This window comes from Mobula birostris, chromosome 25, assembly GCF_030028105.1.
Source record: "Mobula birostris isolate sMobBir1 chromosome 25, sMobBir1.hap1, whole genome shotgun sequence".
Lineage (NCBI taxonomy): Eukaryota > Metazoa > Chordata > Chondrichthyes > Myliobatiformes > Myliobatidae > Mobula > Mobula birostris.
In genome coordinates, this window is record NC_092394.1 from 10,098,001 (window position 1) to 10,123,640 (window position 25,640).

The 25,640-nt window shown below is 40.8% G+C and overlaps 1 protein-coding gene across 1 annotated transcript in view; it reads right to left on the reverse strand.

Moving 5' to 3' along the window:
- Nucleotides 1-25,640, reverse strand: part of rpa1 (replication protein A1) — a 109,625-nt gene that overhangs the window by 60,465 nt on the left and 23,520 nt on the right. The window contains exons 4-7 of the mRNA XM_072243165.1: nucleotides 18,258-18,366; nucleotides 7,823-7,911; nucleotides 7,246-7,332; nucleotides 6,666-6,798 (exon numbers count right to left, since the gene is read on the reverse strand). Of these exons, the coding sequence (XP_072099266.1) occupies nucleotides 6,666-6,798; nucleotides 7,246-7,332; nucleotides 7,823-7,911; nucleotides 18,258-18,366 (418 nt within the window). The remainder of the gene's footprint in view (nucleotides 1-6,665; nucleotides 6,799-7,245; nucleotides 7,333-7,822; nucleotides 7,912-18,257; nucleotides 18,367-25,640) is intronic.

The following is a 25,640-nucleotide window of genomic DNA, read 5'->3' on the forward strand; positions in this document are numbered from 1 at the left end:
TTCAAGGCTGGGTATGTCTGCAACTACACCACCCACCCATGACACTCCCTCGCTGCCATCTGTCCCACACCCATACTGCAGCACTCCTCCCTCACCATCCCCAAAATCCTTTGTTCCTGTTAGATTTACAAACGCGCCCCCCACTCCACTTTACCAAATACAGTACTATACAAAAGTCCCTAGCTATATACATGTGCCAAAGTACTGTATATGGCAAAGTAACCAATGTAACATTTTCAGTAGCTTTGAAAAAGAGGTCTTTAGAATTGCAAAGGCACAGGGATGTATAACAGAGAGGTTACAGGTTTAAGGGAGGGGGAAAGATTTTCCACACAGAGATGCTGATATACAGAACATGCTGCCAGAAGTGAAGACAGATACAATCTTGGCACTTGAAAAGGCAAGGTATAGAATGATATAGAATTAATAGGGAGAAAATGCAATTAGAAAAGAGGCACAAGGGTTAGTATGGGTGTAGCCCATTCTGTGGTGTATAAATGGTAATTGATGCTGAGGAGACAAAGTATAACAGTCCTAGCTTTCTTAGTAATCTTCAATGTTCGCTAATATTGTGCCAACGTTTCTAGCCCATTACGCTTACCTGCCACTTCCAACAGAACCGTCAAGTGACCTATAACACCCCACTTCTCCAATCCTTTATACTTTATTGTCACCAAACAATTGCTACTAGAACGTACAATCATCATAGCGATATTTGATTCTGCACTTTCCGCTCCCTGGATTACAAATCGATAGTAAATATTAAACATTTAAATTATAAATCATAAAGAGAAAATAGAAAAATGGAAAGTAAGGTAGTGCAAAAAAAAACAAAAAACGAGATGCAGGTCCGGATATTTGGAGGGTACAGCCCAGATCCGGGTCAGGATCCGTTCAGCAGTCTTATCACAGTTGGAAAGAAGCTGTTCCCAAATCTGGCTGTACAAAAATCATGTATTTTCCTCCAAGTTCTCTACCTTTGACTCTCATTGCCTTTGCTCCTCCATTGATGTCAACTCTTTAGCTGCTTAGACACCATACATGCTCCCTCTCCCCCGCCACCTCAGGTGGTTTTTAAAATTTGCCTCCTCAACCATTTTGGTCACCTGTATTAATACCTCCTTCTGTTGTTTTATCATTTTTTTTTAATCTGGTCATGCATTTGTGAAGTACCTATTTTTTCTTTAGGAGCTACATAAATAAAGTTAATGTCACAAATGAATAAAAGAGAATTTATTATGGTGAGCTCAGCAAAAGGAAAAACTCAAAACCATGAATCAGCATTACTTAAAATTGAGACCCAGCTAAGAAGCAGGTCATTATTTGATGAAATCTCTTGGCTCAGTAGCAGCACTTCTGCATCAGAGTCTGAGAGCTCTGAGCCCAAGTCCCTTTGCAGAATAAGCATAATAACCTGCGTTGTACCAATATGCTTAATTGGAGATGGGAGTCTTTTGGATGACCCACTTATTTACGTCTTTGTGAAACTATTCCCAGAATAACAGCTTTGAATGGATTCTCCCTGGTGCTCTGGCCAATATTTATTGCTTAACAGAAATATAATATGTTATTATCTCATTAGTGTTTTTAATTGCAAATTAATTCTTAATTTGCTCATGTTATTACTGTACTTGGCCTGAATTTCAAGAAGTACACAATGAAGTGTTAAACAGTTATTCATGGATACTAAGATAAAAAAAGAGAAACATTAGCTTCATCATGTTGAAAAATACAGTGAAATGCATCATTTTGGATCCAGTCAGATCAGCCAAGATTGTGCTGGACCGCCCACAAGTGTGGCCAACCTTCCATGGCAACACAGCATGCTCACAGCACACAACACCTAACCTTTACCCTTTGGAATGTGGGAGGAAATCAGAGGTCCCGGAAGAAACCCAGGTTGTCACGGTGAGAACGTACAAACTGCTTACAGACAGCAGCAGGTATCAAACTTGCAGCTGTTTTACTGTAAAGCATTGTGCTAACCAATTGCAAATGCTATTCTTTTTTAAAAATTACTACTACTAAACTGCGTGTGATTGGAGTCTGTAATTTATATTTTGATAATGTATTTTAGGCCATCTGAGCGATCTGGTACTTTAGCTGTCTCCAGGGAAATCTGGCAAGGTTTGAGAGCGGAGTTTGCAGCCTAAAGGTGGCGTGCAAACCCATGATCAGCTCCATTACTCCTCCCTGATTAAAGCGTCGAGCAAGATTGAAATTGATGAGGACAAAAGAAGGCAAGCAGATATTCAGCGCCATCTGCGTTTGACTAGTCTCCCTCTCCCTTTCTGCTGCTGGAAGGCGCAGGAATCTTCCTCACACTGTAAGGCTTGATTGGCATGGCTTGTGGCTCTGGACTTATTGTTGGATGACTCTGCAGTTTGAGTTTCTGGTTACCCTTTCTTTTTTGCCATTTTGCGCGATTTGATCAGAGTGCTTTGGGTCTGTGGCCTGCAGTCCATGAATGAGAATGCTAAACTGAACTGAACTAAATTGAACTCTTCTAAACCATTTCAAGGATTTTGTGATTTGATGTTTAATATTCCGCATGTTATTCTCTCATTTTGGCCGCCTGCAAGATTTTTTTTATTATTTGCACAGTGGGTGATTGATTTTTTTCTTTGAACAGTACCATGGTGCTTCTTTATTTCATGGCTGCCTGCAGGAAGATAAAGCTCAGTGTTGTACACTGTGTATGTACCTTGATAACAAATGTACTTTGAATCTTTGATATGTAAAGAATTTTTTTTTTTGAAAAACAAGTTTGAAAAGATTTTTTAAAAAATACAAATGGAAAAGTTTCAGACAGAAGTGAGGAAAGGGCAGATTTAAATAATGAGGAATAAACTTCTGGAGAATACTGTTACATTAAAACAGCAGCGATATTAATGAACCACAAACATGACTGAAACAATAGAGTCATCCACAGAATGAGTAAATGCAGATGCGTGGTCACCTTTTTAAATATTAATAGGTAACCACACATCTTTCCAAAAGGACACATTCCCAGAGAAATGTGGGCATCTTAAACAATTAAAACAAAATAACAATGCTTTCAGTGCAGTGCTGCTATAATTTACCTATTAGGATTAGGTACAAAATCTTTAAATCAGAGCTTAAAATTACTGAAACTTTTTCCTCGCAACTAAATTGCCAGATAACCATAGAAACAGAATTGCAAAGGGTATTGGATAATCTCTACGAGACTCAGATTTACCTTGGAATCAGCTAGATGAATTGCAAACTAGCTTAATTATACAATTCAGAAGGCAACAGATCTTCATTTGCATTTTTTTGAAAAATATCAATATATTAAATAGGAAGACCAATTAATTTGGTGTTTTCCTTTAGCTTCGACGATGAGTTTATTTCGGGTCTTTGAAATAATTTGATGATGAGCAAAGGAACCACTATCTCTACTAAGAGTGGAGAACAAAAAGGAAAGATGGGCAAGTGGAGTAGTGTCAACAGTAGAAAGGTTGGTGTAATGTGGCTGGCTAACATGTTTGTTTTTGTGCCGTACAACTCCACAGCTCCAAAGGAACCCAAGCCCAAAAGTTAGAGTTCAGGTATTTTGCAAAGTTCAAAATTTATTATCAGAGTACACATATGTCACTATAGACAACCCTGAGATTCATTTTCTTGAGGTCATAATCAATCCCAGAACCATTATAGAATCAATGAAAGACCACACCCACAGTGCAATCAACTGGTGTGCAAAAGACAGACTGTGCAAATATAATACTGAGAATAATGAATTGTACTGTCCTTGAAAATGAGTCCATGGATTGTGCAAACAGTTCTGTGTTCTGAAGAATGAAGTTATCCACACCGGTTCAGGAGCCTGATGAAAGGTAATAACTGTCCCTGAATATGGTGGTGTGGGACCTAAGGATCCTGTACCTCCTTCCTGATGGCAGAAGCGAGAAGAGGACATGACTTGGATGCTGGGAGCCCGGGGGGGGGGGGGGGGGGGCGGTCCAGGACGATGGATGCTGCTTTCTTAATGCTTCCATTCCAGGCTAAACCAGTCAGTATACCCTCCACTGCGCATCTATTAAAGTTTGTTAAAAGTTTAAGATGATGTGCCGATTCTGCGTAATCTAAGTGGAGGCACTGCTGTGCCTTCTTTGTAATAGCACTTATGTGCTATTCCCAGAACAGATCCTTTGAAATGATAATGCCAAGGAACTTAACAGTCACTGACCCTCTCCAAACTCAAAGTTACAACTCAGTTATTTAGCAGTAGGCAGGAAGCACTTTTGCACAGATAAAGTGCTGTGGAAATTTGGAATTCTCATACTTAAAAGCCACAGATAGAAGTTCAATATAGGAGACCATCAAAATATAATTACTGATACCACATGAATGGTTCAATTGTAAGCCACATTCTCTCCAAAAATTACACCAATGTATGAGAGGTGGCTCAGGAAAGTAACAAAAATTTATGAATCAAGAAACAGAGAATGACAAATACATTTCATCACAGGGGAAATACTGAGTACTGTCGGTGGGGAGGTTTGAAAAAGGCCTTCAGATTGACGGCAAAGATGATGTAGCTGCAATTACATTATTTGGTGATATAGATGTTAAATTTAAATTAGCAGTTTTCCCTTGGTGCTGTCTACACTACTTTATAAATGACAGTTACACTGTGTCATGTTCCACATTATATAACAAAGGATATGTATGTCTTGATCACCTTTTCCCCAGCAGCATTAAAAGGCCTGTCTTGAGCAAAGCTGCATCTGCTGCTAAGATGTTTAACTCCATTCCAACCCTTTAGGGTCCATGAATTACCTCACTAATTTTGCATTAATTGTTTTGTTTAATATTTTATTTATTTTTTAAAAACATAGTGCATTCTATTGCTGCCACAAAACAACAGGATTTTATGACTTATGTCAGCGATGATGAACCTGATGTTGAAATTTTCTTTGTTCTTTGGGGTAAAGTCTGCCTATTCAGGTCAACAGAAACCAGCATAACTTATCTGCATAATTCAGGTGTGGCCAAATATCAAGAGCAGCACTCCAGTGCTAGAAAACATAGAAATGAAAATAACTTAATTAGAGGGCACTAGAAGATAAATTACACAAAAATTACCTTCTAGCAAAAACCAAATGCCAAATTTGATTAAGTGGATAAGTATTTGCTAACGACAGTTAAGGTTACAGGGCCAAGTACAGACAAAGGTGATCAAATATGCCATATTGCTGTACTGCAGCAATCATGAAAATGTCATCTGCAAATGATACAATGCCATATTTATTTCCGACAGTTCTGTAAGAATACGCTTGGGGAGTTGGTCATTAGCCAGGCACATTGATTTTTCTAATTTTTTTAACCTGTTCTTTATATCCCTTGTGAGAATAAGCTTCATACAATCCATGAAAGAGCAAACGATATCTGGTTCTGTGAAAGATGAAGCTTGATGAGGCCAATAGCCTCTTTTTGCCTCTTACATTTTTCACTTATGATATAGATTTTGCAACTATTACAATACATGTTTCAAAGTAAATTGTTATTTATTACATACACAGCCATATACATCCCTGAGATTCATTTTCCTGTGGGCATACTCAGCAAATCTATAGAATAGTAACTATAACAGGATCAATGAAAGATCAACCAGAGTGCAGAAGACAAACTGTGCAAATGCAAATATAAATAAATAGCAATAAATAATGAGAACATGAAACAACAAGATGGAGTCCTTGAAGTGTGATCATTGGTTGTGGGAACATCTCAATGGATAAGCAAGTGTAGTTATCTCCTTTTGTTCAAGGGCCTGATTGCTGAGGGGTAATAACTGTTCTTGAACTTGGTGGCGTGAGCCCTGAGGCACTTGTCATAGTCATACTTTATTGATCCTGGGGTAAATTAGTTTTCGTTACAGATGCACCATAAATAATTAAACAGTAATAAAACCATAAATAGTTAAATAGTAATATGTAAATTATGCAGGAAATAAGTCCAGGACCAGCCTATTGCCTCAGGGTGTCTGACCCTTCAAGGGAGGAGTTGTAAAGTTTGATGGCCATAGGCAGGAATGACTTCCTATGACGCTCTGTGCTGCATCTCGGTGGAATGAGCCTCTGGCTGAATGTACTCCTGTGCCCAACCACATTATGTAGTGGATGGGAGACATTGTCCAAGATGGCATGCGACTTGGACAGCATCCTCTTTTCAGACACCACCATCACAGAGTCCAGTTCCATCCCCACTTTCTACCAGTGCTTTCTACCTGATGGCAGCAGCAAGAAAAAGGCATGGCCTGGGTGGGAAAGATCTCTGATGATGGATGCCGTTTTCCTATGACGGCGTTTCACATTTGAGAATATAGCATTCATTACAAATTACACTAAAAACTTAAGTATTTCAAAGTAGAACAATGTGGACAATTAGATAAATAGATTAGAAGTTTAATGTAGGGAAACACAAAGGTGGATTTAATTGTGCATCTGCATTAATTTATTTATTTGCATTTAAGACAGGGCAGACATCAACGATCATTGGATAGCTTAGAGACATGCTTATACAATAAAGCATCAAAATGAAGATCAAACCAAATGGTTTACCAAATATACCTATAAGCAGAAACATGGTATAAACTCAATCATTCAACTAACAAAGCACTTGAACAAGCTGAATTTACTCACTTAGACTGGTAGGGATTCAGGCAGGCGATGGGCACTACTTTTGTCTGTGATGTTCCAATGCTGTTTGGTGGTCCCCTCATGCCACCAGATTTACTTGGCAGCTTGCTCTCAATTTTTGCTGGAAAACTGTGAACTACAAACATTTTGTGTATTAACTTTTTCTTATTACAGGAACTATTGCATTCCACTACACTGAAGGGGGCAGCTGTGAATCTAAATAGATTAGCTTTATTTGTCACGTACATTGAAATATAGTGAAATGCATCTTTTGCATCAAATCAAATCAGCAAGAATTGTGCTGGACAGCGTACAAGTATCACCACGTTTCCGGCACCAACACTGCCTGCCAACACTCTGTCTCCAAGAGTTGTTCACTTGCTTTTATTCCTTCATCTTTCAATTTTTTTTAGAAAACATGGAATTCATGTTAGTTAGGGTAAAGATGCAAAATCTTCACTAGCATAGTTTTTAAAAGAAGCTCCAGCATTTGCATCATTAAAATCAAAGGAGAAGAGCACATTTTAAAGTTGTACTGCACCCAAGAGGTATTTGCAAAGAACAAGACACAACAGCCTCTTACCTGAAGCAGCATCGGATGGAGTGTCATTTTGCACAGGTTGTTTGATTGTTGTTGAGTTGGCAACAGCAGCTGACTGCTGTGTCTGACCTGTGCAAACCAAACAGTGAATGTTTTGGATCAAAATCAATCAGGAATCAAAAGCACACAACATTTTTCCACAGGCTTAGATTACAATTAGATCATATAACAATAATTCTGAAATTGTGGATACAGTACATAAAAACAGAATGTGCCACGGATGTGTAACAGTTAGTGTGATGCTACTACAGCTTGGGGCGGTGTTCAGAGTTCTATTCCAGCATCCTCTATTAGAAAGTTTGTACGTTCTTCCCATGTGCACTTGGGTTTCCTCCCATGGTCCAAAGACGTACCAATTGGCAGGTTATTTGGTCATTGTAAATTGTCCTGTGATTAGGCTAGGGTTAAATTGATACTTTGCTTGTGGCAAGGCTCTGTGGGCTTGTTGGGCCTGCTTAGCACTGTATCTCTAAAAACAACACCAACAGCTTGTTTTCAAGTGTTCACACCCAAAATACAAACTGTACCATAAAGAAAAATGTGATTAGGCATCACTTGCCTTCACTGATTGGCACTGGATTACCAATCTTTCCATTCACTTGATCGGCCGTTCTAACAACTTTCAACTCAACAATCACCACTGCACGTCTGGAAAGTAAACAAACAGAGCACATTAAAAGCCTCTCGTTAACCTGTTACATTTCTAATGTATTAATTATATGAATAGTCACACTTCATCTAATTTTGTCAGATCCAAGCAAGTAGAAGGTCTCATCAAAAGATCAAAATCCTTTGATAAGACGAGCCTACTTACAAATTGTAACTACTTGAGCAGAACATGAATTTTTAAAATTAGGCTTGACACCAAGGGAGTAAATTTCTTACAGAAAATTATGACAGCAAAGTAATGGAATAGGATCAACATACTGGAGAAAGGCCATTTCAGAAAATCAAATGTGTGCGATATTAGCAGCAACATTATGTGCAAGTTGAATTTCCTGTGGCACCTGTCTAGAGAAAATGATAATACTCTTTGATAAGTGCTTCCTCCTACTTTCACACTGTTGTGCCAATTCACACAAGCTTTTTGACTTTTGTGCAGAGGAATTCTACTTTACAATTGCAGTATTTAGCTTCATATGTTATTAATATTTAAAATCCTGGACCCTTGCACTTAAACTTAGAGGGCAAAGGAGTGTGAGAGCAAAAGAAAGGGGGAAAGTGAAAGAAAATGTGAGAAAAATGACAAATCAAGGAAAATTAATATTGTCTTGTTATACATTACCCTATGACATTTGAGAACCTCTCTTGGGAGATCAATACAAAGCAAAGACCCACAATTTGATCACCAGCAAAAATAGAAATATAGAAAATGACAACACATTACAAGCCCTTTGGCCCACAATGTTATGCTGACCCTTTAACCCTCTAAGATCAATCTAACACTTTCCTCCTTTTCTATCATCCATGTACCTATGGGCTGTATCTGCATCAGTTAACATCAACTAAGATCAGATAAGTTTGTCACACAAGCCAGGGCATGGCTGCTCATCCAGACCACTGCTACTTGAAGAGAAAGCAGCTCATCCAACCTCTTATTGGAATTGGTTGATTGTTGGCGGCACTTCGTTCTGTGATTCAAACCGAGTACAAAAAGACATTCATGAACACAAGAAATTCTGCAGGTGCTAGAAATCCAAAGCAGCACATACAAAATACTGGAGGAACTCAGCAGCTCAGGGAGCATCTACAGATGGGAATAAACCATCAATGTTTCAGGCCAAGACCCTTCATCAGGACTGGATAGGGGAAGAAGCCAGAAATATAAGGGTGGGGAGGAGGGGATAGGTAAAGGACTGGAGAAGAAGGGATCCGATAGGAGAGTGGACCATGGATGAAAGGGAAGGAGGAGGGCCACTGGGGGAAGTGATAGGCAGCTGAGAGGAGGTAACAGGCCACAGTAGGGAATAAAAGAGGGAAGGGCGAGGGCAAATTTTTTTCAGATTAGATTATGAGGACCCTCAGTCCTCATTTATTGTCATTTAGAAATGGCATGCATGAATTAAGAAATGATAATGTTCCTCCAGAGTGATATCACAAAAAAAACAAGACAAACCAAAGACTAACATTGACAAGACCACATAATTATAACATATAGTTACAGCAGTGCAAAGCAATACCATAATTTGATAAACAGCAGACCACGGAAATGGTAAAAAAAAAAGTTTCAAAGTTCCGATCGACTCCCGATAGTCCCCGATAGCAGGCGGCAGAAGGGAGAAACTCCTTCTGCCATAAACCTCCAGGCACCGACAACTGTCGATGCATTGGAAGCACCTGACCACAGCTGACTCTCAGTCCATCCGAAAACTTCGATCCTTCGACACCGAGCACCATCTCTGCCGAGCACTTCGACCCCATCCCGCCAACCAAGCAACAAGCAAAGCCGAGGATTCAGGGCCTTCCCCTCCGGAGATTCTGGACCACACAGTAAAAGCAGCAGCGAAAAAGGCATTTCAGAAGTTTCTCCAGATGTTCCTCCGTCCTCTCACGTCTGTCTCCATCAAATCAGGATTGTGCACGGCACCCTACTTGACAGATTACAGATATCATTCACCGGAGTGGCCGCACAAGCTGTGTCGCGCTACCATCTTCTCCTCCTCCCAATGAGATCATATTTCTTCTCCTCCACCCAGACGAAATAGGTGGTGATGCTCCTCCATCCTGAAGGTAGCCTCATCATTACAAGAGAGGACGCCATGGATTGACATGTCAGAACAGGAATGGGAATAGAAATTAAAATGGTTGGCCAGCAGGAAGTTCCGCTTTCGGTGGATGAAGCGGAGGTGCCTGACAAAGTTGCCCCACAATTTACGATGGGACAGATGGCAAACGGAGAGCTGTAGAACTTTGGCCACTTACAGGTGTGACAGGTGTTATCAGAAGATTGATGCCAGTAAGAGAGATAAGAGAGAGACAAATGGGGGAAAACATTCAAAATGCTAATAAGAGAGAGATGAGAGAGATTAACGAAAAGAGACAGTTTCGAGTATTGTCAGACCGGTTGCTTTGAACCTGAACTGTTTGAAGTTTGATGGACATGCGATACCCAAGCAGGGGGAAAAAAGAAACAGGTTTGCTAAGGCAAGCAACACACCACGACACCACGAGATAACGAGACCCTGGAAGTGCGGTGCACCCCCCACAAGTTGGTGGGAGTTTTGGAGGTCTGGTCGCGGGACCGACCATAGACGCACAGGGTGGAAAGGTATGATCGGCAGGAACCTGGTATGTGTGTCCGCCCTTGCCTGGGTGCCGGGTTCACCGCAGAAGAACGATTGTATCCGGAACGGAGGGGTCACAGTCGGTGACCTCAGAAGACATTACAAAGGGCTCGCTCGAAAGCTAACTGCGAGGAATATCAAAGGTCTGTTTGAATCCAATTTGAATATCATCATTCGCTCTCTCTCTCCCCCAACGGCACAACAGCAATTACTGCGAACTATATTAAACTGAACTGAACTCTGCGTCACTTGAGACTGAACAATTTACCCTTAGACTGCAATAGAGCTTGATTGATTCCTATTATCCTAGTTCTGTGTACATGTGTGTTTTACCATTGCTAACCTGTTGCATTTATATCCTTACTATTGGAGTACTGTGTTACTTACTTCTTTAATAAAACTTTCTTAGTTCCAGTAATCCAGACTCCGACTAAGTGGTCCATTTCTGCTGGTTTGGCAACCCAGTTACGGGGTACATAACACAGGCATAGTGCTAGAAGGGAGATTAATGGAGATCAATGAATGGACAAGGGAATCATGGTGGGAGCAATACCTGCAGAAAGCAGAGAATGGGAGGGGAGGAAGGTAAAGATGTGTTTGGTGGTAGAATCCCTTTGGAATTGGCAGAAGTTGCAGAGAACGTATTGGCTGCAGAGGGTCATGTGGTGATTGGTGAGGACAAGAGGAATTCTATCCTGTAAGGACGGTGGGAAGATAGCTTGAGGACCGCATCAGTGGTGGAGGAAACCTCATTCTCTGAAGGAGAACATGTAATGTCTGGGAAAAGTAAGCCTCATCCTGGGAACGGATACAGCATAGATGAAGAAACTGGAAAAAAAACAACTGGCATTTTTACAGGACATGGTTAGAAGGTGGGGTGGGGTGGGGGGGGAGGGAGAGAGAAGATAGACATGAGAATCAATAGGTTTATAAAAGATGTTGGTTAACAGTTTGTCTCAAGCACAATAAAGGGGTGGAATCCTGGAGCCATGTTTCTGTCAGAATGACTGCACGGCTGTTTTCACCTCAAGTCGATTCAGACTCAGACACAGGTAATTTAGTTTATTTTCTAGCAATCAAGTGTTTGAAAGCAGAATTGCCAGGAGAGCCGGCCTGAAGGGTGTCACCTTAAGTATTGCATGACTACCAGCATGATTTTGTTTCCTTGTGCTTGCGCTTCCAACGGCATCGCCCCTGGGTGGCCGTAGCAGATAACAACACAGAATGCAACAAGCCCCATGCTGCAGAGTTCACCTGCTATCTAACAACTTGCTAGTGAGGTAGACTTGCAATACTTCTTGTTCTTAATACCCAGCAGTGTCTTGTGATCATAAGAAAGGTGTAAAGGACGAACAATTGCAACATTAGTTGAAACTGAAGTGGCTGCCGCAACTGGACACGCCACTATCTTCAACAATTCAAATGAAGTGAAATTTGACGTCTTTGCAGTGTGTTGCTGCTGCAAGCAAAACTTTACTGTAAATTACAAAAATGAATAAATAGTGCACAAAGTGTGCATGAATCATTCAGAAATCTTACAGAGGGGAAGAAGCTGTTTCTGAATCATTGAGTGTGGGTCTTCAGGCTTCTGTACCTCCTCTCCGATGGAGTAAATAAGAAGAATCAATAGTAAATATGAAGAATCAATAGTAAATATATGAACAGGGATCGAACAGCAAGAACCAAGGAAACAGCTCACTCTCAAGCATGGCATGTTGTGGGGCAGTCTTACAATTAACATTTGGCATGTCATTCACCTGTGGAGTGCTCTTCCTTACAAAATCTTAGAACAAATCTAAATAAAGATTTCTGAATTAAAAAGGCAATACGCAGCAAATTAAAACTCAACCAAGCCAAAAAAAAAAGTCTTGTCTGGTGTATTTACCCATTTTCAGTGGTACTCAACAAATGCTATGTTGATTGTCTGCTGCAATCTTCCTCACCCTTCATTGAACTGGCATCAAACAAATCCAAACTCCACTCTAGCAACACAAGAGAATTTCAAACTCATGTGCTCAACTATCTCTATGCCTTTGCTACACAGCTCATCTCAGAAAATATTCACAAAATACATGAAGTTGATGATTGCAGGTGGTTACCCATATTTAAAGACCATATAACCCAAGCCATTAGAACACAGGAGATTTAGCATAGAAAACCATTTCCTTAATACAGTTGAAGTCAGAAGTTTACATACAACTTAGCCAAATACATTTAAACTCAGTTTTTTACAATTCCTGACATTTAATCCTAGAAAACATTCCCTGTCTTAGGTCAGTTAGGATCACTACTTTATTTTAAGAATGTGAAATGTCAGAATAATAGTAGAGAGAATGATTTATTTCAGTTTTTATTTCTTTCATCACTTTCCCAGTGGGTCAGAAGTTTACATACACTTTGTTAGTATTTGGTAGCATTGCCTTTAAATTGTTTAACTTGGGTCAAATGTTTTGAGTAGCCTTACACAAGCTTCTCACAGTAAGTTGCTGGAATTTTGTTCCATTCCTCCAGACAGAACTGGTGTAACTGAGTCAGGTTTGTAGGTCTCCTTGCTCGCACACGCTTTTTCAGTTCTGCCCACAAATTTTCTATTGGATTAAGGTCAGAAAATGATGTCAAATCTGGTTCATCCTGGGGAGCAATTTTCAAACACCTGAAGGTACCACATTCATCTGTACAAACAGTACACAAGTATAAACACCATGGGACCACACAGCCGTCATACCCCTCAGGAAGGAGATGCATTCTGTCTCCTAGGGATGAACGTACTTTGGCGCGAAAAGTGAAGATCAATCCCAGAACAACAGCAAAGGACCTTGTGAAGAAGCTGGAGGAAACAGGTAGGCAAGTATCTATATCTACAGTAAAACAAAGTCCTATATCGACATAACCTGAAAGGCTGCTCAGCAAGGAAGAAGCCACTGCTCCAAAACCGCCATAAAAAAGCCAGGCTACAGTTTGCAAGTGCACATGGGGACAAAGACCTTACTTTTTGGAGAAATATCCTCTGGCCTGATGAAACAAAAATTGAACTGTTTGGCCATAACGACCATCGTTATGTTTGGAGGAAAAAGGGTGAGGCTTGCAAGTCGAAGAATACCATCCCAACCGTGAAGCATGGGGGTGGCAGCATCATGTTGTGGGGGTGCTTTGCTGCAGGAGGGACTGGTGCACTTCACAAAATAGATGGCATCATGAGGAAGGAAAATTATGTGGATATATTGAAGCAACATCTCAAGACATCAGCCAGGAAGTTAAAGCTCAGTCGCAAATGGGTCTTCCAAATGGACAATGATCCCAAGCATACCTCCAAAGTTGTGGCAAAGTTGCTTAAGGACAACAAAGTCAAGGTATTGGAGTGGCCATCACAAAGCCCCGACCTCAATTCGATAGAAAATTTGTGGGCAGAACTGAAAAAGCGTGTGCGAGCAAGGAGACCTACAAACCTGATTCAGTTACACCAGTTCTGTCTTGAGGAGTGGAACAAAATTCCAGCAACTTACTGTGAGAAGCTTGGGGAAGGCTACCCAAAATGTTTTGGCCCAAGTTAAACAATTTAAAGGCAATGCTAACAAATACTAACAAAGTGCACGTAAACTTTTGACCCACTGGGAAAGTGATGAAAGAAATAAAAGCTGAAATAAATTATTCTCTCTACTATTATTCTGACATTTCACATTCTTAAAATAAAATAGTGATCCTAACTGACCTAAGACAGGGAATGTTTTCTAGGATTAAATGTCAGCAATTGTGAAAAACTGAGTTAAATGTATTTGGCTACATGTAAACTTCTGACTTCAACTGTATGATCAAACTGATAAAGCAATTTGCAGAGAGGAGACCATTGACATTTTGGTTTCCAGATTTAAAATAAATTATCCAGTTTATTCAATGACTTGAATAACTTTAATTGATCTTCTTTTCTTTAAATACTTATTTATTAGACAAGAATATCCTGGGCAAAGCTACTATTTAAAATCATCCTTCAGAAAACAGTGGTGATGCAAGCTCTTGTGCTAACTGTTGAAACTGGGGGATACTCAGCATTTGAAACCACTTTTTTCATTAAATATTATTAATCCACTTAATCAGCCAGTCGACAATAACTTTCATTACCCTCGGATGTTAATGATTGGGTACTTAGTGATAAGAGTACAATTACCTCCACTTCATTTAACAATATCTCCACACAGAGCACAATTCCCTGACACTTCAGCAGCAAGTAAAGTCTGCACCACACATCAGCTTTTGGCTCAGTGCTTCCCAACCACAATATGATATGAATAGAATTTGCATATAGGCTTAATGAGAGGCAAATTATGTTTGTGCATACAAATGCACTTCTATCTCGCCATAAAACATTATTCCACTACATAATTTTTGACAACAAACAAACTAACCTTTGAAGTTACACTTGGGAAGTTCTTCCAAGGCTGAGCAGTGGAAATAACAGTGACATGATGCGTTTCCATTACCCAGAATTTGAACAATTGTGTTATTTTACAGATCAGGTCAAGAGCCTCAATTAAATTTGGCTAACTGTATTAGTACAAAGCTTTTTGAAGTAATTTGGACAAGTGCCCACCGAACAGTGTTAACATGGTAGACCAAATGGCCCATTTCAATGCTACATGACTCTTCTAGAACTTAATACATAATACAGGCCGACATTTCAATGCAATATTGAAACATCAGTGCTCAGTGACAAAGTACCAGTTAAAAGATATTAAACCAAATTGTTTACTAGTGCAATAATATCATAAAACCAGAGTTCTTGTATTTACTAACAAAGGCTGCCAGAGTGACCTTTTCTTTGTGGAATTTAAGCAGGTACAAATCACCTACCTTCCTTATTTGCTTTGTAATTTATGCTACTTTCCTCAGTAAAGTAGCCAAAACAAGTTTGCACAAATACAAAGACCCCACAAACACCAGCCATTCTTTCTCCCCTCTCTCATTAGGAAGATGCAATAGCCCGACAGCATGCGTCACCAGGCTCAAGGACAGCTTTTATATCACTGTTATAATTACTGAAAAGCCTCTTACATGGTAAAATGGACTCGACCCCACAATCTATCGTGTCACAGCCCTGCAATGCCGATGTTGCATTTTCAGTTGTTAACACCACATTCTGTCTTCTGTTATTGTTTTCCCTCAGTGCACTATTATTGATGAACTGATTGGTATGAATGACATGCAAAAGTTTTCCACTGTACCTCAGTACATGTGACAATAATAAATCAATTTACAAGTGCCTTTCATGATCTTAAAGCCTTCCAGCTTATATTATCGATAATTAAGTACTTGAAGTGATGTGGGGAAATGCAACCACTTTGGACACAGCTAGTTCTCAGCCAGAAATGAGAATTACATGACGAATTGTTTTACTGAAAGGGTTTAAGGACAAATTTCATGCCATGATATAATGGAGAATTAGTGTTTCTTTTAAAACTAGTGTTAATTTGATCTCTTAAATCCACTCAAAGCAGCTGGCATGACTTTTGCCTAATGCCTCCAACAAAACTTCCCACGTAGACCATTCCCTCAGTACCGCATTGAGCCTAGATTATGCACTTGTTCCAGGTACTGAATTTAGAACCACAACACCTGATTAAGATGCGAAACTGCTACCATAAAGCTTTGAGACCGAGAACTTGAAAGAGGCTGCAAGTGGGCAAAATTATGCTCCACTTGTCCACGCTAGATTTTCTTTGAAGTTTTTGAATCAGGCATTGGGAAGTACATTAACTTTATTGTTATTCAACTGAATACAAGTATACTGCCAAATGAAACAATGTTCCTCTGGACCAAGGTGTACAACTCAGTATATATAACTCACACAGCACAAAGAAATATCACAACAAAATATACTGTAAGTTCTGGTATATAAGCCGAGAATTTGGCCCTAAATTTTGGTCCTAAAATTAGGGGGTCGGCTTATACAGAGGGTGCCAACTTTGGAAAAATGAATATATGGAAGACAGGTCGTATTTATTGGCTGTTTTTGAGTCAAATACCAAAGGAAAAACAAACGCTTATGAAATCTACACAAAACACATTCTGTTTCTCAATTTACTTGTACACACTACTGCTGTCACATCTAGCTGCTGGAGCATGGACGTCAAACCACTGGGGACGACCGCAATGTCCGTATTTTCAGCTTTCAGTGCTGCTTTTGTCTCACCTGACAAGTGTGCTTTGAACATGTCCCAGACAAGTAGCGACTTTTCCTTCCCGAAACCTTCAGGACGTTGACGCCACACCTCTTTAACCCACTTCGTCCATCCAGCCGCGTTCTTGAACATAAACAACACCCCGTGGGAATATTTCTTTCTTTGGGAATGTTTTCCTCTTAAAAATCACCATTGGTGATAGTTTGGTCCCATCAGCCATACACATTAACACGACAGTAAAATGTTGCTTTTCGTGTCCAGTTGTTTTGACAAGGACTGTTTTCTCCCCCTTCTGATTGACAGTGTGTTGCCAGCAAAATCAAAGAACATTGGTGTCTTGTCCATGTTACCAATCAGTGAGAGCGCGTAGGAATGTGCCTTTCGATTCTTGATTACAAACAATTGGAAGGCCGTAATCTTATTCTCAAGGTCACTCGGCAACTTCTGAGCAACCTTTGTTTTTTGTCTCAACACAAGATCACGTCTATTCATAAATCGGGTCCACGAACTTCGCGTAGCTCTGAAATTTTCGCTGACCTCACGGTGTTTTTTGGCTCATTTCAAAGCTTGAACTCAAATAATTTCTCTGGTAACAATGTATTCAGATGATCGCTGCTGATTCACCCACTCTAAAACTTTTTCTTCCAGTTCTGGCCACTGGCATGTTTTCCTGCGGTTTGCACATTTCGTCTTTGGCATTTCCCTCAGCATGTCCTTGCCTTTCTCCACTCTCTCACTTGTTTCTCGTTTACACTAAACTTCTGAGCAGCTGCAGAATTATTCGTTCCTTTAGCAAAATCAACAACCTTCAGCTTGAAGCCAGCATCATATCGCGTTCGTTTTAATCTTTTGCACATGGTGATCGCAAACTCAATACTGAGTACATGTACTGATCCCGCCACCCCGTGTTATGTTTTTACGAAATTACGATGGGTGCTAAATGGTTTCACGTGGGTTAAATTTCAGAGGATCCTTTACCATTGGGAACCTAATCCAAAACTTCCCTCCCTGATATATTTATTTATTAGGAATTCGCTTATAACCTTCTATAATGTATAGGCCTATTTTCTTAGCAGGTACTGGTTCACAAAATTCTAGGTTCCAGATCCAGCAAAGCTGAGCACCGGCATGTTAGATCTTGTGATCTTTTCGGGTTAAATCAAAAACCTCTACAAAAGGGGTCAGCTTATACAAAGGTAACATGAAAAAGCCATTTTTTTAACACTGAAAACAAGGGGTCGGCTTATACTCCGGGTCAGCTTATACACTGGAATTTACGGTATTCCAGAAGATTAATGTACGCTAAGGTACATTAATGACAGAAGTCAAAAAGTAAACACTATAATGAAATTGGTACTTCATAAGTGAAGAGACCTGGGTGGTGACAGGCCTGGGGGAAGAAGTTACCATCTTCCCATACTATTCAGCATCAATTTATCACCTCTCCGCTTAGCTTGAGAAAAGGAAAAGTCTTTATCATTTTAGTATTTCTGAAGTTTTCATTGCTTACAAACACTAGAAAATCTATGCTTTGTACCTTCCATCCTTCATTGTGTTACAGATGAACCTGTTGATTTGGCAGACGCAGTTTACTGCAATAAGGCCCTCATCTCCCATGTAGTTCAGCTGAGTTGCAAGGAGGAAAGCTGAAAGAAAATAGTTTTAAATTTACACTAATATTTCAAAATGTAATGTTACCTTATCCTGCAAATCTATCACCTCACTTTTAGGATACTATAGACAACTCAATTCCTCTAATGTTGATTAACTTTTCAAAAATGTTCAGCAAATATGTTAGCAAACTTGTTTTCATATTACAAAACTGAATTTTGTTTAGAATTGTTAAAAATCTAATTTGCACACTGGCAGACAAACACACGTGCAACTAATTAGTTAGTTTTCTAGCAATGCACATAAAAGTCTACGGCAATTCCAACAAAACATTTTAATGATCACCCCATCTTTCTTCAGGATTTTATGAAACATCAACCCTCTAAATTTTGCTCACCTTCATAAGCACTTACTCAGATACCTCATAATCACACAAAGTCAAACCCTTGATTAAAGAATTGGATTTTAAACCAAGAATTTAAATTTCAATTTAGAGGCATGGTGTATTTAAAACAGAAAGCAACAAATTTTGGACTGAAACTTGTTATATTTGAATGCACACAGCATAAGAAATAAAATGGACGATCTTGAACTTCAGCTACAGATTAGCAAGTATGATGTTGTGGCCATCTCTGAAACTTGGCTAAAGGATGGCTGCCATTGGGAGCTGAACATCCAAGGATATATGGTGTATCGGAAAGATAGGTTAGTAGGCAGAGGGGGTGGTGTGGCCCTGCGTATAAGAAATATTAAATCATTAGAAAGGGATGACATAGGATTGGAAGGTGCAGAGTCTATGGGTTGAGTTAAGAAATAGCAAGGGTAAAAAAAGACCCTAATGGCATTTGTACACAGGCCTCCGAACAACAACTGGGATGTTGATTACAAATTACAGCAGGAGATAGAAAAGGCGTGTCAGAAGGGCAATGTCTTGATAATCATTGGGGGATTTTAACATGAAAGTGGATTGGGAAAACCAGGCCAGTACTTGACCTCAAGAGAGAAATTGTAGAACACCTAAGGGATGGCTTTTTAGAACAGCTTGTTGTTGAGCCCATGAGGGTATTGGCTGTGCTGGATTGGGTGTTGTGCAATGAACCAGGGATGATAAGAGAGCTTAAGGTTAAGGAACCCCTAGGGAACAGTGATCACAATATGATGAAATTCACTTTGAAATTTGAGAAGGAGAAACTAAATTCCAATGCATTGGTATTTCAGTGGAATAAAGGAAATTACAATGGCATGAGAGGGAAACTGGTCAAGGTTGACTGGAAAGGGACACTAGCAGGAAGGACAGCAGAGCAGCAATGGCTGGAGTTCCTGCCGAAAAATGAGGGAAGTGCAAAGATATATTCTAAATAAGAAGAAATCTTTGAATGGAAGTAGGGCACTACAGTGGTTGACAAGTGAAGTCAGAGCCAAAGTAAAAGAAAACAGAGGGCATACAAGGAAGCCAAAGCTAGCGGGAAGATAGAGGATTGGGAACCTTTTAAAAACTTGCAGAAGGAAACTAAGAAGGTCAATAGGAAGGAAAAGATGAATTATGAAAGGAAGCTGGTGACCAATATCAAAGAAGATACTAAATGCTTTTTTTTTAAAAAAAGTATATAAAGGGTAAAAGAGAGTTGAGGGTAGATGTAGAACCAATAGAAAATGACGCTGGAGATATTATAATGAGGGACGCAGAGATGGCAGAGGAACTGAATGCGTATTTTGCATCAGTCTTCACAGTGGAAGACATCTGCAGTATACCGTACATTCAGGAGTGTTAGGGAAGTGAAGTATGTGCAGTGAAAATTACGACTAAGGTGGTGCTCAGGAAGCTTAATGGTCTGAGGGTGTATAAATCTCCTGAACCTGATGGAATGCACCCTCTGGTTCTGAAGGAAGTAGCTGGAGAGATTGTGGAGGCATTAACAATTATCTTTCAAGAATCGATAGATTCTAGCATTGTACCGAATGACCGGAAAATTGCAAATGTTACTCTGCTATTTAAGAAGGGTGGGAAGCAGCAGAAAGGAAACTATAGACCTGTTAGCCTGTCATCAGTGGTTGGGAAGTTGTTGGAATCAATTGTTAGGGATGAGATTATGGAGTACCTGTAGGAACATGACAAAATAAACCACAGTCCTAGTTTCCTGAAAGGAAAATCCTGCCTGACTAACCTACTGCAATTTTTTAAGGAAATTACAAGAAGAGTGGACAAAGGAGATGCAGTAGACGTGGTGTACTTGGATTTTCAGGAGGCCTTTGACAAGTACCACACGAGGCTGCTTAGCAAGATAAGAGCCCATGGAATTACAGGGAAGTTACTACCCAGGGTGGAGCATTGGCTGATCAGCAGGAAACAGAGTGGGAATAAAGGGATCCTATTCTGGCTGGCTGCCAGTTACCAGTGGAGTTCCACAGGGGCCACTGTTGGGACCGCTGCTTTTTACGATGTATGTCAATGATTTGGACTATAGGATTAATGGATTTATGGCTAAATTTGCCAATGATACAAAGATAGGTGGAGGAACGGGTAGTGTTGAGGAAACAGAGAGACTTATATAGTTTAGGGGAATGGGCAAAGTGGCAAATGAAATACAATGTTGGAAAGTGTATGGTCATGCACTTTGGTGGAAGAAATACACGGGCAGACTATTATTTAGATGGGGAGAGAATTCAAAATGCAGAGATGCAAAGGGACTTGGGAGTCCTTGTCCAGGATACCCTAAAAGTTAACCTCCAGGTTAAGTCGGTGAAGAAAGTGAATGCAATGTTGGCATTCATTTCTAGAGATACAGAATATAAGAGCAGGGATGTGATGTTGAGGCTCTGTAAGGCACTTGTAAGACCACACTTGGAATATTGTGTGCAGCTTTGGAAAATCCTTTATTTTAGAAAGGATATATTGACATTGGAGAGGGTTTAGAGAAGATTCACGAGAATGAATCCAGGAATGAAAGGGTCACTGTATGAGGAACATCTGGCAGCTCTTGGGCTGTATTCCCTGGAGTTCAGGAGAATGGGGGGTGGGTGGGGGGGGGGGGTGGAAGGTCTCATAGAAACATTCCAAATGTTAAAAGGCCTGAACAGATTAGATATGGCAAAGTTATTTCCTATGGTAGGGGAGTCTAGGACAAGAGGGCACGACTTCAGGATTGAAGGACGTCCATTTAGAACAGATGTGGAGAAATTACTTGTCAGAGAGTGGTAAATCTGTGGAAATTGTTGTCACAAGTGGCTGTGGAGGCCAAGTCATTGGGTGCATTTAAGGCAGAGATAGACAGGTTCTTGATTAGTCAGGGCAGCAAAGGGTATGGGGAGAAAGCAGAGGAGTGGGGGTGACTGGAAGAATTGGATCAGCCCATGATTGAATGGTGAAGCAGACTCTATGGGCCGAATGGCCTACTTCTGCTTCTGTATCTTATGGTCTAATTCAGAGAGAAGGTAAAATAATAATTAGAGTGCAAGACTGGGAACAGGTGTTCAGCACACATTAGGAAGAGTGGCAGAATAGAAAGAGCTTTAAGCACAAGGATGATACTTTGCAATTTGAGCTACATGTAAAATTAATGACCAACACAAACAGGAAAAACTAACAATAGTGAATTGGACTGTTCAGGAAAAAACATTAATGTGGACAACGTTAAAGAGATAGAAGTAAATGTTTTTGCGACAATGCACTGTAACAGAAATTCAATTCTCAGTCAAGTAGAACAAGCAGCAAGTTATCTTATTGAGTCTCAGACAGCGAGGAAAGGGATAGATTCCACTGTGAGCACAGAGGCTGCAAGCAGGAAGGAAAATAAAGCATTCAGCCTTCAAGGTGTGAGTTGTCAATATGGACAACAATCACTGCTGGATATCATTTACTATACCAACAGATGGGATGCAGATTGATCCCATCAGTACTGTGAATGTGATGTTCCTTTCCATGTCTACAGACTCAGTTTACAGTACAAAAGGAGTCCATTCTAGGGCAAGCTACCTAGTCCCAATGAAGGGCTACTCAACCTAACTAGTCATATTTTTCCCCATGCACTCCCCCTAGAGAATTACCTCTTCAATCACAGAAAGATGTCTCACCTGCCTCCCAGTACAATTGAGCCAGCCAAACTATTGTGAACTTGGCTCTAGTTGCTATACGCTTTGCAGATCTAACAACCATCAATAAACAGAAATGGATAATAGTGAGAGAACAAGATAACCCCAAGAGCCTCTCATGCTACCCACATGCTCCATCTCATGGCCACCATTTATTCTTGCTCTACTTACACCCCAGAGCGGTGCAGTGACCATCTCCCGAAAGATGTTATCTACTAACAAGGCAGTTAGTGTGACACTATTACAGTGGCAGTGGCCCAGGTGCATTTCCTCCACTCTCCATAAGGAGTTAACATGTTCTCTCCACGACCACGTAGATTTCCTCCTGTTTTCTCCCACATTCCAAAGACACAATATCCCTGCAGGCAAGTTTGCTAGAGCTGCTGGGAGTGGTTTAAGCTAATATGGCAGGGGAAGGGAACCAGTACAATAGAGCTGAGGATGAGCCAGCAGGTTTACAAATAGTGATGTAATATGAATGTAAGGAAGGACAAGCCAATGATTGGGTACAACTGAAGACAGAGCAGAGTAAAGTTGTACCACAGGGGCAAAAGTCTTAAAGGCAAAGAATGCAGGACCGAAGGTGCTGTATTTAAATGCATGTGGTGCAATAAGAGATTGGTCGGTACGACGGTGTAGGCATCACTGAGTCATGGCTGAAAGGCGGCCAGAGTTGGGAGCTTAACATCAAAGCATATACTTTGTATCAAAAGGACAGGCAGAAAGGTATAGACAGTGGTGTGGTACTATTGGCAAGAGATGGAATTACATCTTTAGAAAGAGGTGTCACTGGGTCAGAGAATGTTGATTTTTTTTGTGGGTGCAATTAACAACCTGCAAGGGTTAACAAAACCATTATGGGAATCATATATAGGCCTCCAAATAGTAGTCAAGATGTGGGGTTGAGATTGCAAAAGGAGCTGGAAAGAGCATGTAATAAGAGTAATGCCGCAATTGTAATGGGGGACTTCAATATGCAAGAGGATTGGGAAAATCAGTTTGATGTCAGATCACAAGAGAGAATTTGTAGAATGCCTCCAAGATGGCTTTTTAGAGCCCACTAGGAAAAGACCATCTTAGATTGGGTGTTGCGTAATAACCACGATTTTATTAGTCAGCTTAATGTAAAGGAACCCTTGAGGAGGCAGTGATTATAATATGATGGAATTCATACTGCAATTTGAGAGGGAAAAGCACAAATCACATGCATCAGTATTGCAATGGAATCAAGGGAATTACAGACGCACTTGCCTAAGTGGATTGGAGGGGTATACTGGCGGGGATGACGGCAGAACAGACTGGCTGAAGTTTCTGGGAATAGTTCACAAGGCAGATAGATAGACAGACATGTCCCACAGTTGTTCTCAAATGGCAGCATGGTTGACAAGGGAAGTTACTGACCGCATAAAAGCCAAGGAAAGGGCATACAAGGTAGCAAAGGTAAGTTGGATGATTAGGAAGCTTTTAAAAATCCAACTAAAGGTAAAGGGAAAAGATTAACTGCAAGGCAAACTAGTCGATAATATAAAGCAGGACACTAAAAGTTTTTTTTCCAGTTATACAAAGAATAAAAGGGAGGTGAGATTTGATATTGGACCACTGGAAATAGACACTGTTGAGGTAGGAATGGGGACAAAGAAATGGCAGATGAACTTAATAAGTACTCTTCACTGTGAAAGACACTAGCTATATGCCAGAGGTCTGTGAGCAGGAGTGAATGCCATTGCTATAACGGAGGAAAAAGTGCTAGGCGCACTCAAAAGGTGGTTGATAAGTCACCTGGACCAGATGGACTACATCCCAGAATCCTGAGAGAGATTACTGAAGAGATTATGGATCTTTCAAGAATCGTCTGATTCTGGCATGCTACCAGAAGACTGCAAAACTGCACATATCACCCCACTCGTTAAAGAAGGGAGGATGACAAAAGAGGAAATTATAGGTTAGTTAGCCTAACGTCAATAGTTGGGAAAGTGCTGGAGCCTATTATTAAGGAAGAGGTTTCAAGGTACTTGGAGACTAATGATAAAATAAGTCACAGTCAGCATGGTTTCTGTAAAAGGAAACAATGCCTGACATCTGTTAGAATTCTTCAAGGAAGTAACAACAGGCAGTGGATGTCATTTAGTTAATTTTCAGAAGGCATTTGATAAGGTGCCTCACATGAGGCTGCTTAACAAGTTAAAATACTATGGTGTTCCAAGAAATATATTGGCATGGATAGAGGAATGGCTGACAGGCAGGAGGCAGCGAGTAGGAGTAAAGGGGAAACAACAGGAATTCTGCAGATGCTGGAAATTCAAGCAACACACATCAAAGTTGCTGGTGAACGCAGCAGGCCAAGCAACATCTGTAGGAAGAGGTGCAGTCGACGTTTCAGGCCGAGACCCTTCGTCAGGACTAACTGAAGGAAGAGTGAGTAAGGGATTTGAAAGTTGGAGGGGGAGGGGGAGATCCAAAATGATAGGAGAAGACAGGAGGGGGAGGGATAGAGCCAAGAGCTGGACAGGTGATAGGCAAAAGGGGATACGAGAGGATCATGGGACAGGAGGTCCGGGAAGAAAGACGGGGTGGGGGGGGGACCCAGAGGATGGGCAAGAGGTATATTCAGAGGGACAGAGGGAGAAAAAGGAGAGTGAGAGAAAGAATATGTGCATAAAAATGAGTAATAGATGGGGTACAAGGGGGAGGTGGGGCCTTAGCGGAAGTTAGAGAAGTCGATGTTCATGCCATCAGGTTGGAGGCTACCCAGACAGAATACAAGGTGTTGTTCCTCCAACCTGAGTGTGGCTTCATCTTTACAGTAGACGAGGCCGTGGATAGACATGTCAGAATGGGAATAGGATGTGGAATTAAAATGTGTGGCCACTGGGAGATCCTGCTTTCTCTGGCGGACAGAGCGTAGATGTTCAGCAAAGCGGTCTCCCAGTCTGCATCGGGTCTCGCCAATATATAAAAGGCCACATCGGGAGCACCAGACGCAGTATATCACCCCAGTCGACTCACAGGTGAAGTGTTGCCTCACCTGGAAGGACTGTTTGGGGCCCTGAATGGTGGTAAGAGAGGAAGTGTAAGGGCATGTGTAGCACTTGTTCCGCTTACACGGATAAGTGCCAGGAGGGAGATTAGTGGGGAGGGATGGGGGGGACGGGGGGGACGAATGGACAACGGAATTGTGTAGGGAGCGATCCCTGCGGAATGCAGGGGGGGGGGGGGGGAG